The 16,926-nt window shown below is 32.7% G+C and overlaps 1 protein-coding gene across 5 annotated transcripts; it reads right to left on the reverse strand.

Moving 5' to 3' along the window:
- Positions 1–3,798: 3,798 nt before the first annotated feature.
- LOC134690378 (uncharacterized) lies at positions 3,799–16,591 on the reverse strand. Of its 5 annotated transcripts, none has more exons than XM_063550353.1 (8): positions 16,489–16,591; positions 14,670–14,756; positions 11,681–11,785; positions 10,480–10,599; positions 9,595–9,651; positions 8,571–8,627; positions 8,060–8,138; positions 3,799–4,441 (listed from the first exon to the last, which is right to left on the reverse strand). In XM_063550353.1, the coding sequence occupies exons 2-8, from the start codon at positions 14,728–14,730 to the stop codon at positions 4,087–4,089; spliced, it is 834 nt and encodes a 277-aa protein (XP_063406423.1). In that variant the 5' UTR covers positions 14,731–14,756; positions 16,489–16,591; the 3' UTR covers positions 3,799–4,086. The 5 variants fall into 5 exon arrangements, with proteins under 5 accessions (XP_063406423.1, XP_063406421.1, XP_063406422.1 ...); XM_063550351.1 differs by having other exon boundaries at positions 11,681–11,797; XM_063550352.1 differs by having other exon boundaries at positions 16,485–16,591.
- Between the last annotated feature and the right edge of the window lie 335 nt (positions 16,592–16,926).

Genomic DNA, 16,926 nt, shown 5'->3' on the forward strand with positions numbered 1-16,926 from the left:
ATGACTTTAATCATTTCATAAAACAAACACAATCAAAAAATTATTGATTAACTGACATCAAAAGCAAGAAATCATCAGCTTAAATAAAAATTATTAATAGCTTACATCAAGTGACAGTGTGTACTATTCCGTATAAGACAGTTCTTATTCGTATTTACTCTTACTTATACCATAGCACACTGATATGTATCCGTAGTTCATACGCCCCAACACGTGTCGTTGCTTATCAAACCGTGATATTTCCGTGTTACATGGTGTCGTACGATAATAATCTGTCTCTCTCAAATCACCTAATGACCCCTTTTCTACTTTACACTTGGTAGAGACCTCTAAACGCGTAGTCAAACCGTTGTGCATCGGTATAGGACTACAGAAACTGCATTTATCTGATCAAATATGGAAATTAATCCATAGTGAAACCGGCGAGGAGGTCCTTGCATTTTTGGACTAAGCATACTTCAAATATATCAAAGATTATAGCATTCATAAGTAGAACTTTAAAATAAAAAAAGAATTTAGGTAAATGTGTGTGTAGGTATGCACATCCTAGTACTAATCGTCTTTATTGTACTCATATGAAGCAGAACTAATGCGACATTCCTAGCGACAAACACATCTTACTAAATTCTTTAATTTTACCTTTATTTATAATAATGATATTCTGTCAATCAAAAAGCCTCATTAGACTGAGTGCTATCATGCAATATACTTGTAGTAAAGTTAAATTAAGATGAAGGATAAAGCATCAGCAAAATGTCTGCTACCATGATGGTCTGTACGGTAACCTTTAGTTGTTAATTTCTGTGTCATTTTGGTCACTTGTGAAGAGATGTATCATTGACAATCATACAACATTTCATTTGTTATAATTATCGTGAATATACACAGAAAATTTATGAAAATAGTGATCTCAACTTTACATTTCTCAGCAGATAAGTGAAACTCTTCTCTATAGTGTGCATAAAATATACCAGTCAATGCAATACGCTTCCACATCTCCTTATCTCAAATAATTTGTTGACAGGGGTATAATGCTTTCATCAAAGTAGATGTACGAATAATGACAAATGACCGAGCTCGACAAAACATTAATGGCAAAGTCACTTTTAAACATTGGTTGAACAAAACGCAGTGCCGGTGGTACGTCGCTAAATATTTAAACATCAGTTAAGTCGCCTGGTGTGGAATTTTACCAATTGTATCTTTTTCCTGATGGTTATATTTTTACGTAGTGTGTCACTGATCATTTTTTTAGACGATACGCGCGACTGACGTAAGCACAACATTTCAATTCTGGTTTCTATGATGAATTTAATGATTCCTATGGCGGGTACGGCATGAATAGAAGGAAGATCTTGCCCTGTCAAACTAGTTTTTTGATTCCCTTGTTTTGGGGTCTTTAATAGCTTACAAAACGGTAGGAGTTACGCTTTATAGTTGTTCATTAATATATGATAAGTACTAATTTTACAAATACACATTATCGAAAAAATAAAACAAATAGTACAAAAATCTGACATCGGAAAATATAAGCAACTAATTCTTTATTAAAACAACTATAAAAAAAATAACAAAAAGTGATGTCTTTGTTCATTTTATTCCATGTTATTGCAAAAATTTGGCGTTGCGTTATAATTTTTGTCGACTAGTGCGTTTTAAATGGCATATATTTCAACATTCTTATAACCAAGAAAATCAATCTTAGGAGTTTCAGTTGATGTGATTACATAATTAATAGTAAACTTCTTTAACTAAAGTTTTATACAAGATAATGTTGTGCTTAGTGGGTAACTTAGTAATTTGAAACGCCAATGTTGCATCCCTTCAAAACGTTCAAAACACAATGGTTATGTATACTAACCAAGTAAGTGAAAAAAAAACGAACCTTTTCATAAACTTATTCATTGCATACTTGTACATATAAATTGTATATAACCTTATTCCATTGGTTGCAATAAATGAAATTGATTTCTCAGTTAGATAAAAAAAGAACGATAATTTCAAATGTGAAATAAACGTGGTTATTTTACTCTCTGACGTCATACAACATAGGGCGTTGTGAAGACGTCGATATCGTCGGATCACAACAAATTAAGTATGCGTAGGAAAAAGATATAGTTCCTTACATTTTCTACATTCATTTTATAAAAAGAAGCCATTAGCCAATGTAATAAAAAGTATAACAAATCACCGTATTTGAATATCAAAAATATAAGGACTAAACTCGTTTAATCTATGCGTCGTTCGGTCACGCGTTGTTATACTATAATTAACACAACTTTTCGAATAATTTACATACAAGATATAAAGATATTTCTATATTACAGGTTATCTTATTGCAATTATAACCAATTAAGCGTTCTAAAGGTGAATTATATATATATACTGTGCCAAAAAAGTTGAGCAACACTTTTTATTTCAATTTTTTTTTTGTTGTTTCTGCAATTATTTTTTTTAAACATCATTGATATAATCCTTAGTTTTACCTGTAATTTTTAACAGTCTTACTTTATTCTGGATGATTAATTTCGCGCCATTTTAGCTTTCCACGTGTTATTGATGTTTTACCTTCTGTACCTGTACTTTTTACACAAAATAAAAAAAAATCAGTTACGTTCAGAAACACACCATTGGTAAGAAAAACACAAAAAAAAATTGCATGTGGCGTCAACCTGGCCTCCCAAAAAATGACCGTCAGAAGGCTATTGAAATGTTTGATGCCAGAATGAGTGTTTCTGATGTCGAGGCTTGATTAAATGTGCATAAGTCATCAGTTTAGAGACTAACAACCATATATCGACATATTGCAACTGCACAGGATAGGTTGATATGTCGTAGACCAAGAAAAACTATCGCCAAGGAAGGAGCCCTACTTTCGCTTTAAATCAACACGTGACATTTTTTTCCGGCCACAAAAGTAGTGCATTGACTGAGGGCAAATGCTGGTGCGCCTGCTAATCCTTCATTGATGCAGTAATGGCATGGCCGAGAAATTGCTTTTGAATAGCACTATACTCATTTCCGCATTATGACCCTCCAGCGCTCCACACAAAAAAAATATCCTAATGAATGTGAGTGATAAACATTCATGTTGCTTCTGATATGTCATAATTTCATTTGTTTATTTTTAAAATATTATGTTGTTACAATTTTGTAATAAAATAAACTTTCTTATTTTGTTGCTAAACTTTTTTGGCTCAGTATATATATTTACTCCTTATTCAAAGCCTAAAGTCATGTGAAACCTCAAATTTAAATAAAAATATACGCATACGGTTTTTTTTAATAAAAAAAATGGATAGTTGTCATAATTAAACGTCTGTACATATATTTTTGTTGTGAAGAAAATTCTTGAATTTGTCAACATTTAGATGAAGTTTACTTTTTTTATTGCTTGCTTCCAGGAATCAATTCACCAACATATTTTTCGCATTAAAATAACCTTAGCATAATCCTTCTCGTAAAAATCCGGTGATCGCAAGAAGCATATCCGTCACTGAAATAAACTGTTATCTGATTGTACATGAACTCAATGTCCATGCTTCTTCGTTGATTGTTTATTTTAAGGTGACAATCGGTAAACTACGGTATCAAAATATGATAATTATTGAGCTGCCATATGTTCACTTAGAGAAAACAAAATGTCGATAATACGATATGTTTGCGTAAAAAATGAGAAAATTGTGCACAGCAGACTAAGTTCATGATATATACATGCATTGGTTCAAGAGCTGGATAACAAAAATTTACCAGTCACTCGTTTTATATGATTTTAATATTCGATGAAATTGCCGGACGTATACAATAAATTGAATCATAATAAAAAAAGCAAAGTATCGCACAATAACGGCATTCCTTTACTTTAGCTATTAACTGTCATTGCATTTTGGCCTCAGTTTGCATTTTGCAGATTTTAGTATCAAATATATCAGCAATATTTATTTTTAAACTGTATGTCAATTTAAAGGCTTACGATGAGGTGGAACACAGTTCATCATTATAACATTACTATTTATCATAAATCAAATATCACTATGTTCTTTCCCTAAAATAATTGTTTTATTTTGCTCATATTCGGGCCAGGGTCTAGTGTGTGTTTGTAACATGCAATTGATCATACACGTTCGCGCATTTATCTTTATCAAAATTTTCTAATTGCTCATATTCCGAAGAAACTGCATTGTAATACATTTGTGTTGTTTCTTTAATTGCTTTATATTTGCTATCATCTTCTCTTGAAGTCATCATGACATGTGTGTTAGTCAGGTTCTTGTCATCTTCGTGTGTAACATGTAATTCGTCATAAGCGTTCGTGCTTTTATCTTTCCTAACAATATCTAGCTGTTCGTATTCCAACTTATCTGTACAATTGTCGGTTTCATTTGTTTTACGATCGCCCATGCCAACTGTACTCGATGGACATTTTTCTTTTGTAAATTTCCTACAATAAATAATAGACGTCTAAAAAAAACAGCATTTTAAAATATATTTTAATCCTTCCTTCATATTTTTAACCGATGGATACTAAATTATGACTAAATTGAAATACATGAAATCAAGACACTTATCTGAACTGAGTTAAGGAATAACAGTACTGTAGTTGAAGAGTTGCCACCGTCAATTGTAGATTTGACGGTCGCAAATGCAGTTTTACTCGCGACGCGTAGCGGTGACAGTAAAACGGAGATTTGCGACCGTCAAATCAAAATTGACGGTGGCAACTCTTCAACTACAGTACTGTTATTCCGATTTTAATGCATCACAAAATGAAATAATACGATAAGACTTGAAAAAAGTTCTAAATTTTACAAATTTAAAAACAAAATCCACGAAACTTCATGAATGATTTTTGTTCAAAGACGTCATGACTAAACATGACGTCATTCAAATGAAAACTTACATAGGTAGATTATTACGTTACCGGTACGATTCAAATTCGAATAACATTACATTACAACGGCTAATTCGAGGTAGGTGTTGTTTTATTTTCGATTATATAGTAGTAATCGAATATTTGTTGGTTCAACAATTTAAAAAGGCGGGTCCATCCTTAGTTACGCCTAGTCAACTGTGGATTTGACGGCAACTTTTAGCCAATGAAAATAAATTGTTACATACAAATTGCATTAGAATATGCTTTATACGGACACAAAAATAACCCAATTTATATTAAATTTAAGTTGTTTGAGTTTGATTTTCTATTTACCATCTTTAAGTATTGAAACTAATCAGATACACGTTAGATAATAATGTCCGTGAGAACACCACGTATTGCTGCGGGTATTTTTAAGGTGCGTTCATGTAACAGACAAAAAATATGGGGGAAAAACGCATTCAAACAACAAAAAAATTGCAGCGATTCTTGCTTGAGAGATAAGCATTCGTTATGTACTGTTATAATGAATTACAATGATTATGTTTTAAATTTGATAGATGCTTTTGTGCTTTTTTGTAAAATTGTTTGTTTTAAGATTGTAACACAGTGATGACGGATATACCCATATTTTGACTATTTTATTCATTATGTCTGTTTTGTTATGACTCTGTACTTTAAAATATCCTGTCAGTATGCTAATGTTCTATAATATAACATTCTGGTGCATGCTAGCATTGACCATGTGAAATTTTAAAATTGTATGCATTGAACGACAATTTTTTTTTACGTCAGACACGCGAAACAATGTATTTGTTTGTGTTGTAGATATATGTTTTTGTGTTCTGTTAAATTGTTCCTTTTAAAAATGATGACTGTTGTACCCATATTGTGACTTTTTTATTTTTATTTTGTCTGTTCAGTTCATACACCATTGTACATATAACAGAATTTGATGAGACTGTAAACTAGAGGCTCTGAAGAGCCTGTATCGCTCACCTGATTCTACTCGGGTTTTTGAAATCATATAAAAAAAAAATGGCTTAAAGTAACAACACAACCTCATAAGGAAAGGAACATTCAGGCTATGTTTGTTTTCATTCAATTCAGCGGTTCTATAAAGGTAGAAATTTGTATGCATTTCCCATAGGGTATTATGTTAAACTAAGTCCCCCAATTGGCGGATGATAGATCGGCTACAAATAAACAACACTTGGTCAGCACCTCATAATGAATACCCATGTCATGTTTGGTGTCATTCCACTCAGTGGTTCACTAAACGAAGACATATGTATGTATTTCCCATAGGTCCTATATTAAACTAAGTCCCTTACTGGCGGCCATCTTGGATGATGGATCGGCTACAAAGTAACACCACTTGGTCAGCACCTCATAAGGAACATTCATTTTATGTTTTGTTTTATTCCATTCAGTGGTTCTCTTAAATAAGTCATGTGTATATATTTCCCATAGGGTCCTATGTTAAACTAAGTCCCCCATTGGCAGCCATCTTGGATAATGGATCGACTACAAAGTAACAACACTTGGTCAGCACCTCATAAGGAACATGCAGGCCTTGTTTGGTTTCATTCCATTCAGTGGTTCTCTAAAAGAAGTCATTTGTATTCATTTCCAATAGGGTCCTATGTTAAACTAAGTCCCCCGCTGGTGGCAATCTTGAATAATGGATCGACTACAAAGTAACAACACTTGGTCAGCACCTCATAAGGAACAGTCGTGTCATTCCATTCCATTTAGTGTTTCTCTAAAAGAAGTCATTTGTATGTATTTCCCATAGGGTCCTATGTTAAACTAAGTCCCCCGCTGGCGGCCATCTTGGACAATGGATCAGCTACAAAGTAACAACACTTGGTCAACACCGCATAAGAAACATGCGTGCCATGTTTGGTTTCATTTCATTCAGTGGTTCTCTAAAAGAAGTCATTTGTATGCATTTCCCATAGGGTCCTATGTTAAACTAAGTCCCCCTGCTGGCGGCCATCTTTGATGCTGGATCGGCTACAAAGTAACACCACTTGGTCAGCACCTCATAAGGAACATTCATTTTATGTTTTGTTTTATTCCATTCAGTGGTTCTCTTAAATAAGTCATGTGTATATATTTCCCATAGGGTCCTATGTTAAACTAAGTCACCCATTGGCAGCCATCTTGGATAATGGATCGACTACAAAGTAACAACACTTGGTCAGCACCTCATAAGGAACATGCAGGCCTTGTTTGGTTTCATTCCATTCAGTGGTTCTCTAAAAGAAGTCATTTGTATTCATTTCCAATAGGGTCCTATGTTAAACTAAGTCCCCCGCTGGTGGCAATCTTGAATAATGGAGCTACTACAAAGTAACAACACTTGGTCAGCACCTCATAAGGAACAGTCGTGTCATTCCATTCCATTAAGTGTTTCTCTAAAAGAAGTCATTTGTATGTATTTCCCATAGGGTCCTATGTTAAACTAAGTCCCCCGCTGGCGGCCATCTTGGACAATGGATCAGCTACAAAGTAACAACACTTGGTCAGCACCGCATAAGAAACATGCGTGCCATGTTTGGTTTCATTTCATTCAGTGGTTCTCTAAAAGAAGTCATTTGTATGCATTTCCCATAGGGTCCTATGTTAAACTAAGTCCCCCTGCTGGCGGCCATCTTTGATGATGGATCGGCTACAAAGTAAAAACACTTGGTCAACAACTCATAAGGAACATTCATGCCATGTTTGTTTTCATTCCATTCAATGGTTCTCTAGAAGAAGTTCAAAATGTAAAAAGTTAGCGACGACGACGACGACGACGGACGACGACGACGGACGACGGTCGCCTTCGGACCAAGTGAGCTAATAAGTGGGAGGTTCAGCACTATAAAACTAGGTATAATCCACCATTTTCTACATTATAAAATGCCTTATCAAGCCAGAATATGATAGTCTTAGTCCATTCGTTTTTTATGTGTTTTGTTATTTGATTTTGCCATTTGATTATGGACTTTACGATTAGATTCTCCTCTTAGTTCAGTTTTTTTTTTTTACTTGTAATTTTAATAAGTTATTATTTGCAAACTATACATTAACATACTTTAAATTGGATATCTTTTCAATTAATACCCTTGAACATGTTTTTTTTTATTCATGGCTTAACAAACTTGAATAATTGGTCTGTAGCACATAAATTCTTACCTCCTGAACATTACTGAAAGTACCACAACTAATATGAGTATAACCACAGTTATTGATAGAACAATAGCAACTATTATTTCTAAAAAAAAGACATAGAAAGAACTTTTATCACATTTGATGGCAACGGTTGATGGTTCTGTAGTTACATGTATGAAGTGTTTATTGTTTACGAATATGTGTTAGCGATACATTTATTACATTCAGTTTTACTCAGTTCAACTCTTTTCCATGTTATGCATTTTTACTTATAATTATATAATTCTTTATACTATCGTCTTTCCTTCGTCAAAACAAATTTGCTGAAAGTGTTTAGGCAAGTAGGTAGAAATATGAATGTATAAACATAATAAACTACTAAATAATCACTATTTGATCATGTTGATATGCCATTTTAAATTACGCTGTACAATTAGCATTCAAAGATTTGTGTATACCATATATATGTATTTTTGCACCATTTCGTAGTTTGCGTCTAACATTCTCTTTGCATTGTTTTATTTAATACATTTACCTGAATTGATGAAAGTGGTTTCAGAGCTAATATAATTTGCAGTGCTTACTTCGTTAACTGCAAAGACACGTAAATATGATAAAAGTAGATACATTTATCTGTCTGCGTGTGAGATAAAAGTACCGTACAATTATCTTCGAATCAGATCAGTGAATTAAAAAAAATATTAGTGAGAGTGTTGTTACATCATTTGGTTTACCGCCAATATTTTCCCTTGCAAATAACCAATTAAATGTCAATGCATAAAAGCGCTACGGACACACCACATTGATACAGTGTAATGTTAATTTTCAATGTTGATGCTTCCAAAAAATAAAGACGAAATTAAACTACATAGTTATTTGAGTGTTATATGTGTATACACTGTGCCAGAATCATGGTAAAGTTAGTGTATCATGACTTGTGTTGACTGCAATCATCAATCAATCAAGAAATATTAACCTTTAACGTTATAAGTACAAACAATTTGGTACTAATTCTAGAAGATTATCCCTGACATAATGTTCGATGTAGTCCATTCTCTCATCGTTGATTTTGATATCATCATAATTATTCACATTATAATTATCACCTAAAAGTTTATTTGTAATGTCAGAAATTATTCCACAAAAAATGCATAACCTTCTGATACATCTATCTCCTATCATGCCTATGTTTGATAGTGTTCATGTAACTGACTCAGTTTCTGATTAGTTTGTTGTGGACAATTATTTTAAGTTTCTTCACAGTGTGTTGTAAACAGTTATTTTAATTTTCTGCGCAGTTTGATGTGGATAGTTATTTGAAGTTTCTGCGAACCGTATTGTGGACAATTTTTGTTTAAGTTTCTGTGCAGTGTGTTGTGGTCAGCATAATTGTTCTGCGTTCTTTTTTTCTGCCAAGTGTTGTCTGGGTTAATTGATTAACATATGATCACTTAGTGCCGAATATATCCAAACGATTGTACAATTGAAGAATTATTCTGAAGCATGACTGTTTACGTTGGATATTTTTCTTACTTTTTACACAGATTAAAGACGTTTACCTGAAGTGTTGGAAGTTGTATCCGAGGTTATATAATTGGTAGTGCTTAATTCGTTCACTACAAATACAAGAACAACACATTCAATTAATGCCTTCTCAAAGTAAAAGCATGGAATAGTTCTGTAAATAGATATCGCGCCCTTTTCAACTCATTACACTGTTCATTATCTAAGTGAACATTGTAATTATCTAGATAAGCTAAATTGTTTCTTGTTATGTGTTTAGACACTCGGTCCAACTCAATTCGTTTGTTACATGTAACCAGATGGAGTGATTTTGTCAAAACAAAATCAATTCCTTGCTGAGATGTTTACGCGACCGCCCGTCTTCTATCCTTATCAATTTTGATATCCCATGTGTGATTCATCGCCATTTCCTTTTCTTTAATGAGTGACATTAATAGAGTAGAAGTTGCGCATTCGTCTGAAATTCCTCGGATCAGTTTTAGGACGGTACTGTTTTACTCATCTGTATGTTATACAAATGTGCTGCTGACGTGTTCTTCTTCTCGAACGGGCTCAAATTATTTTCTTTTTTATTATTATTTTTCTTGAATAGTAGCTGGACTTAAATTTGTTACTGGTCAAACATTTCATGCAAAGCGATAGCAAGAATGGAAACGGGGCATGTGTCAAAAGAACAACAAACCGACAAAAGAATAGAAAACAGGCCTGGGACAGCAATAGTTCTTCAACATGTTCAACGCAGCGACAAAATCCTCAAACATCGAAAGTTGGATGACGGTTATTTATACGTCTGTATTGCCATATAGCGGTGGTGAACGATATATCTTACAATATGTAGAATATTGATATTATGGGTCGATCTAATACAACACATGATTACAATTGATTCCGATATTGACAAAAAAAATGTTATAACAAACCTCCTAGTACACAGAAAGCATCATAGTCATCACAACAGTTATTGTACATTTGACAGTCTGTGTTACATTGACAGCGATGTCTTTTGTCAAACGGTTGTCCACAACTATCGACACAAAGTTCTACAAAAACAATACATTTTTAGAAAGTCTTTAATTTAACTAATATAAAAGGTATAGAGTGAGTATTGTTTAGCAAATTAAAACAACATCTCTTTTTGACAGCCCAAATTAATTATAATTAAACAAGTTGGTTTTGCTATTCTAGTACAACCACACGATTTATAAAATGCATACCAAACTGACAATACGAGGACGCATTGATAGTATACGATATAACACAATGGTGTCCAAATTTTCTACTTCGTATATAAAATTATTAGTAGTATAAAATCCATTCCATTTTTTTGGGGTAATATTTCCGCTCAAGCTGGTGCAAGGGGCGATCTTAAATTTGCACTGAGAAGAGAGTTTTTTAGGGGTCCGTATTGCAGGCTTCATTGTGGTGACTTTGAGATGAACAATATCAATAAAGGCGCTGTACCTGTGCTTTTTGTGTGTTTTTGTAGTCGTATAAGAACAGAAGAGGAAGTATGATTGCATGTACATGTTCTGATTTTGTGTAATGAATATGTAACCTGTATCCTCTGATTATCTACTATTTATATATGTTGTGTTCAAGATATACGTTTGTACAAATTATAATTTTTAAAGAGTTTTTATTCAAGTTATAAGTTTTTTTACACATACAATGTACCTTCTTGCACCAGGTGATAGAGTTTTATGTTTTAAATTCAAATGTAAATACTTCAACCTTACATTTAGAGCTATTCTACTTGTCATTCAACTGGAAATGAGGATACCCGAATTTTAAATTTCTCTTAATACCATATCCGTACAAAGGCTTGTTGTGGTCTTTTGTATCAATGCTCTGTATTAGATTGTAGTTGTGAAAATATGCGAAACAATGTACTGTGTGCTTGAATCATCCATTTGTGTTAATAAGTTTATAAATCACTGATGATAACTTGTACAAACTATCTGTAAAAATTATAATTTGTACAAGTTTACAACTTGAACACAACATATACGAGTCATTGATCATATAACCTATGACACTTTTTGGCAAGATGTGAACCTTAGATAAAAGGGTTAGCATTTAGCATCTGGTTTCTTCGTTTTGTTAAACATAACCTCAACATACCTTTTGGACAAGAATCGTCATAATCCTCACAACAGTCTCTGTGCATCTTGCAAGTTGATGTACACTGACAAGGGAAGCTATCGTTAAAACCTTGTTCACACCTACCTAAACAAGAATCTAAATAAAAAAAATATTTTGAAACAAGTAGTCATGCCTCAAAACACAGTTCATATTACATATAATTCTGGTAAATACATTTTACAGATCTTTCATTAGGTCTTTCGACATATAATGATTTAGATTTTGTTTTAAACATTTTTTTGTTCTTTCGCCACATGTTTGTTTTGCAGTTTAAAGTGCAGTGATTTCGCAAGATGTCGCGTAGATATTTTACATATTATATTGAACAGTTACACTTTTCAAACTGACCCTGTATAAACAAACTATTTTTATTGTAAGAGGTAATTCCCTGAACACTGAGTCTCTACACCATGGATGGGCACGATTACTGACAAATGTAATCGATTAATAATGGATAACATGAAGGTGTTTTGTAACAACTATAGGTCACCGTACGGCCTTCAACAATGAGCAAAGCCCATACCACTTAGTCAGCAATAAAAGGCCCCGATAAGACAATGTAAAACCATTTAATCGAGAAAACTAACGGCCTTATTTAAGTAAAAAAATGAACGAAAAACAAATATGTAACACATAAACAAACGTCAACCACTGAATTACAGGCTTCTGACTTGGGACAGGCACATACATAAATAATGTGGCGGGATGAAACAGGTTAGCGGGATCCCAACCCTCTCCCTAATCTGGGACAGTGGTATAACAGTACAACATAAGAACAAACTATAAAAATCAGTTGAAAAAGGCTTTACTCATCAGATAGACAAAAAATTACAAGTGGACGTGGACGGGTACTTATACATCCTGACCCAAAAAGACACAAGGTATTTTGCGCAATTGGTTAATAATCGATTATTCAAATTTTTGTATGTAATCAATTGCAATCGATTACTTTATCACAAGTAAATGCATTGCTTTTCTATGATTGTCAATTACATGCTTCAAAATTTAAAAAAAAATGTAAAGTAAGTTGATATCAACGTTTTTATGGTGGAAGTTTGGAACTTGTTAAGCCAAAATAAACCATTTAAAGCCTTGTTTCCAAATTATAAGTTCACCGTTATTATATACATGTAGATGGAATCTCTTAATGAGGTTAAGAATTATTGAAAAAAATCTTGAACATGAAGCAGAGATGACATGACAATCCATCAATCACATATATATATGTTAACGTTTTTTTTTAATAATCTTGCTTTCGTAATGACTAAGATGTTTTGTTGTAATTCATTATCAGCAGATGTTTTTTAGCATAGTTATTTTCTTATTTTGATATGAAAGGTGTTGACTTATTTTCAAGCACATACATCCATTTGTTTCCAAAGCTAGATTTAAAGTTAATTATGATAGGGGATCTGGTTGATCATAATTCACCTTGAGACAATAGATATAAAGGCAGTTGATAAAACACTTAAGTTATATCAGTGCTGCAAAGTGATGAATACAAACATGTTTTCATGTAAAATAGATTATATTTCATTAAAATTAAAAACTATTGTATTAAAGTAATTGAAATGTAATCGAAAGTAATCGATGATTACACAATGATTTTGGCTGTAATCGATTAAATTACGATTACAAAGTACTGTCGATAACCGGGAAAATGTAATCAATTACAACATGTACAATCGATTACGGTTACAGATTACGAGAACACCCATCCCTGCCCTAAACACTGTGGTTCTGTACGCACCTCCTTTTCAACCGTATATAAACTCGTCAGAGAACACAGGGTTAACATTTTATTTTTCAGACACACGCGCGTTTAGTCTACAACAGACTCATCATTCACGCTCGAAATAAAACATATTTAAGGCAAGATAAAGTACGAGGTTAAAGAGCATTGATGACGAATACATTTGCCAAATTCAGCCAAGGTAATATATTTCTGATAAAGAAAAGCCTTAGTACTTTTAAATGTAAAGTTTTCTAAACAGTTATGAATTACGACAACATTGTTCCTAAATTTGCTCGTTATATCCTAAGGAAGTTAAGAATATTTTCACCGAAGCGGTCTGGATACTCCATATGAGAGTTATTTTCCCTTCTGTATTTTAAAGAAGTCAAATATACAATATGTAATTGTAACTTGCAAACTGCATGAACCATAAATAATAGTAGAGACCTGTGTTACTTGTATGTAGGGCCATGGTCTTCCCAAACTAAAATTAAGTGAAGTTCAAAGGTCAAGGTCAGGTTCAAAAATTTAATTTTAACTTTAAGGTACTGTTTTGAAGTGACCGTATAAGATACCTTAGAAATGTTTTACTACACTGTCATTTGCGACATGATTTACCATACATATTTTGTAACAAAGATGCGTTGACATTTGATGGAATTATCCTCCCTTCTAAAAGAGGGACGGAAGATACCAAAGGGACAATCAAACGCGTAAACCGAAAATAAACTGACAACGCCATGGCTAAAAATGAAAAAGACAAACAGACTAACAATAGTACAAATGAAACAACATAAAAAATTAAAGAATAAACAACACGAACCAAACTTAAAACTAGGGGTGATCTCAGGTGCTCCAGAAGGGTAAGCAGATCCTGCTCCACATTTGGCATCCGTCGTGTTGCTTATGTGAAACCAATCCGGGAAATAGTCTGATTCGGTAGGTCACATTCATGAAAGGGAACTTAAACTCAAACTTGCATCATTCACATTAAATGCAACAGTTTTTCAAAACTGTTTGCTACAGTTTACCAAAACAAAATCACCTCTTGAATTATTTAACAATTATGACCTTATTTTCGTGCTGTCGTCATTAAAAACTTATTATAAATACATATAAAAATGATGAAACTATGGTATCATGACATAGTTATAAGGTTAAAAGAAAAAAAATATTATGACGTCTAAACCTATTTCTCTTTTGTGTGTTACATTTTTAGATGTTTTTTCTTACCTTTTCCACCTTTCGCAGGAATGCCCAACAATAGACTCAAAATGAAATATACCAACTTCATGTTTATCTATTGTGTCAGATTTTGCACTGGAAAAGGAAGTTATTTATGTATTATATTATGTCATGAGTGATGAACTATAACACATAGAAAGAAATTCATTTTTGATAGTGAGACAAATATCTATCTGTTCCGGACCATATCAGTATTTGGACCATACGCGTATGGTCATGACCATATGCGTATACTCATATGGTCCGACCATATGTATATAGTCAGACCATATGAGTATAATACGTGTTTGGTTATTAACGGGCCGGACCATATGAGTATTTGGACCATATAGGTATTTTTTTTAAATAACATTATAAACGTTTTAATAATCATGATAATACAAAAACTTTTCCTAAAAAAAAACAGTGATGGTGACATGGAAATTTATCAATTTTAAAATCCAAAAACTTCGAGAAAATTAAATATTGATGCCATAGTTATTTTTCATTGCTAGTTATATTATTGCATGTAGGCTTGGTGTGACATTCACTTCCATAAGGTATCATAGCTTTTTTGCATTTGCAAGAAATTTGTGCACGATCTTTTTATTTACACCCTTTGTTTGTGAAACTATAGCTAGACTTTTTGCAGCTGCGTACAGTGATACCGAAGTTGTTGGCATTTCTAATGTCTACGATGTTTTCAATGAGCCCTAGGTCTCAAATAACGTAAAATGACTGTACTACACGATATTCACAATACAACTTAAATAAACTATGATACTTTCCAGTGACTTCTTGTGTAACAATTCATAAAGAAATTTTTGGAGTTTGATTATTTGAGTCGACATATTGTCATTCACTCGTAAAAACAGATCGGTAATGACCGACGATCGGTACTTACCATCGGTATAAAATGTGTTTATTATAAATTGACAAAAAAGTACAATTAACTATGTGAAACTTCTTATTTTTATGTAGCTTATCTTTTGATTATCATTGAATAATGAAAATTACCTATATTATAGTATGTTTTAAATGAACGGTCATATCATATGAAGATTTTAGAAGTATTGAAAGTAAACTGTAACAGAGTGTTAATTACCCCCGACCATATGAGTATATACACATATGGTCATGACCGTACTCGTAAGGTCCAAATACTCATATGGTCGGGAACATATCCAATAGAGACAAAAGGATGACGATGTAAACAAGCATAGTGATCTCGACAATAGTTAGCTACAAAACAAACCGGGTATGAGGAAAAAGAGAAGTGCAACAGCCTGAGCGAGGACTAATTCACGAACAAAAAAATATTGCTGACAAAAAACTACTGAATTACAGAATCTTGGCACAGGAGATTACTTTAATTATTTTGAGGGTTGATTTTGTTTTGGAGATCTCTTTAACATTAGACAAACAGTAAAATGTACAAATTAACCTTGAACTATAAAATCTCATTTGACAATACAAAACCATCGTTTTAATCTTATTATGTGACATCATTTGATTGAAGCCGACCGAATAGTTTGTGTAGTGGATGACATATTGACTAGGCACAATATAGAAGTTTTTAAAGATGATAGTAAATGCTGATATACCGCTTTAACGAAAAATGATTCATATTTTTTACTGTCGTAATAATCAAGTAACTGGCTATACAGAATATTTATTTCCAAAGCCAAACAAAAGTTAAACTTGCTGAGAATTGACTGCATAAGAAGAATATTTCAAATATATAAATTAAATGAGAAGCTTTATTATCCTAACGTTTCTAATGACTTCGCAACCATTATATTTTATAAAGTAGTTTGTACTTACTTACTATGTTCATATATTGATACTCTTTTCCTGTCTTCAATAATGGCCTGAATGATTCATAAAAGGTGTATAATTTGGTAAACATCCGTTTGTAGTTTCACCCTAAAATTAAGTTTAATAGGCGAATACCTTCCGTGTTTAGTGAAGTTGAGAAATACATTAAAACATTATTACACATTTATTCAATGAGATATATTTATACATCACACAATCATGTACTGTTTTATTTTAATTTAACACATGAACGGATAGTAGGAAGAAAAAAGTGTTTCAAAATTAAAAAGAAATGTTTAAAAGATTTTGATTCCACCATTGAGAATTATAAAATCCGTTTGTTCACCGAAAAAAAAACCTATTGAATATTTCACGACTATACTTTTTATTATAGACACAACGAACAAGAATAAGAATATTACTAGCTTTATTTGCCTTTTTGTGCTAA

Source organism: Mytilus trossulus, chromosome 11 (genome assembly GCF_036588685.1).
Source record: "Mytilus trossulus isolate FHL-02 chromosome 11, PNRI_Mtr1.1.1.hap1, whole genome shotgun sequence".
NCBI classification, from domain to species: Eukaryota; Metazoa; Mollusca; class Bivalvia; order Mytilida; family Mytilidae; genus Mytilus; species Mytilus trossulus.

Coding starts and splice junctions, on each gene's coding strand:
- LOC134690378 (XM_063550351.1), bottom strand. CDS start 14,730: ATGAAGTTGGTATATTTCATTTTGAGTCTATTGTTGGGCATTCCTGCG. Junction 10,600..11,680: donor TGACGATTCTTGTCCAAAAG/GTATGTTGAGGT, acceptor TTGTTTTTGTAG/AACTTTGTGTCGATAGTTGT. Junction 4,442..8,059: donor CTTTCAGTAATGTTCAGGAG/GTAAGAATTTAT, acceptor TATTTATTGTAG/GAAATTTACAAAAGAAAAAT.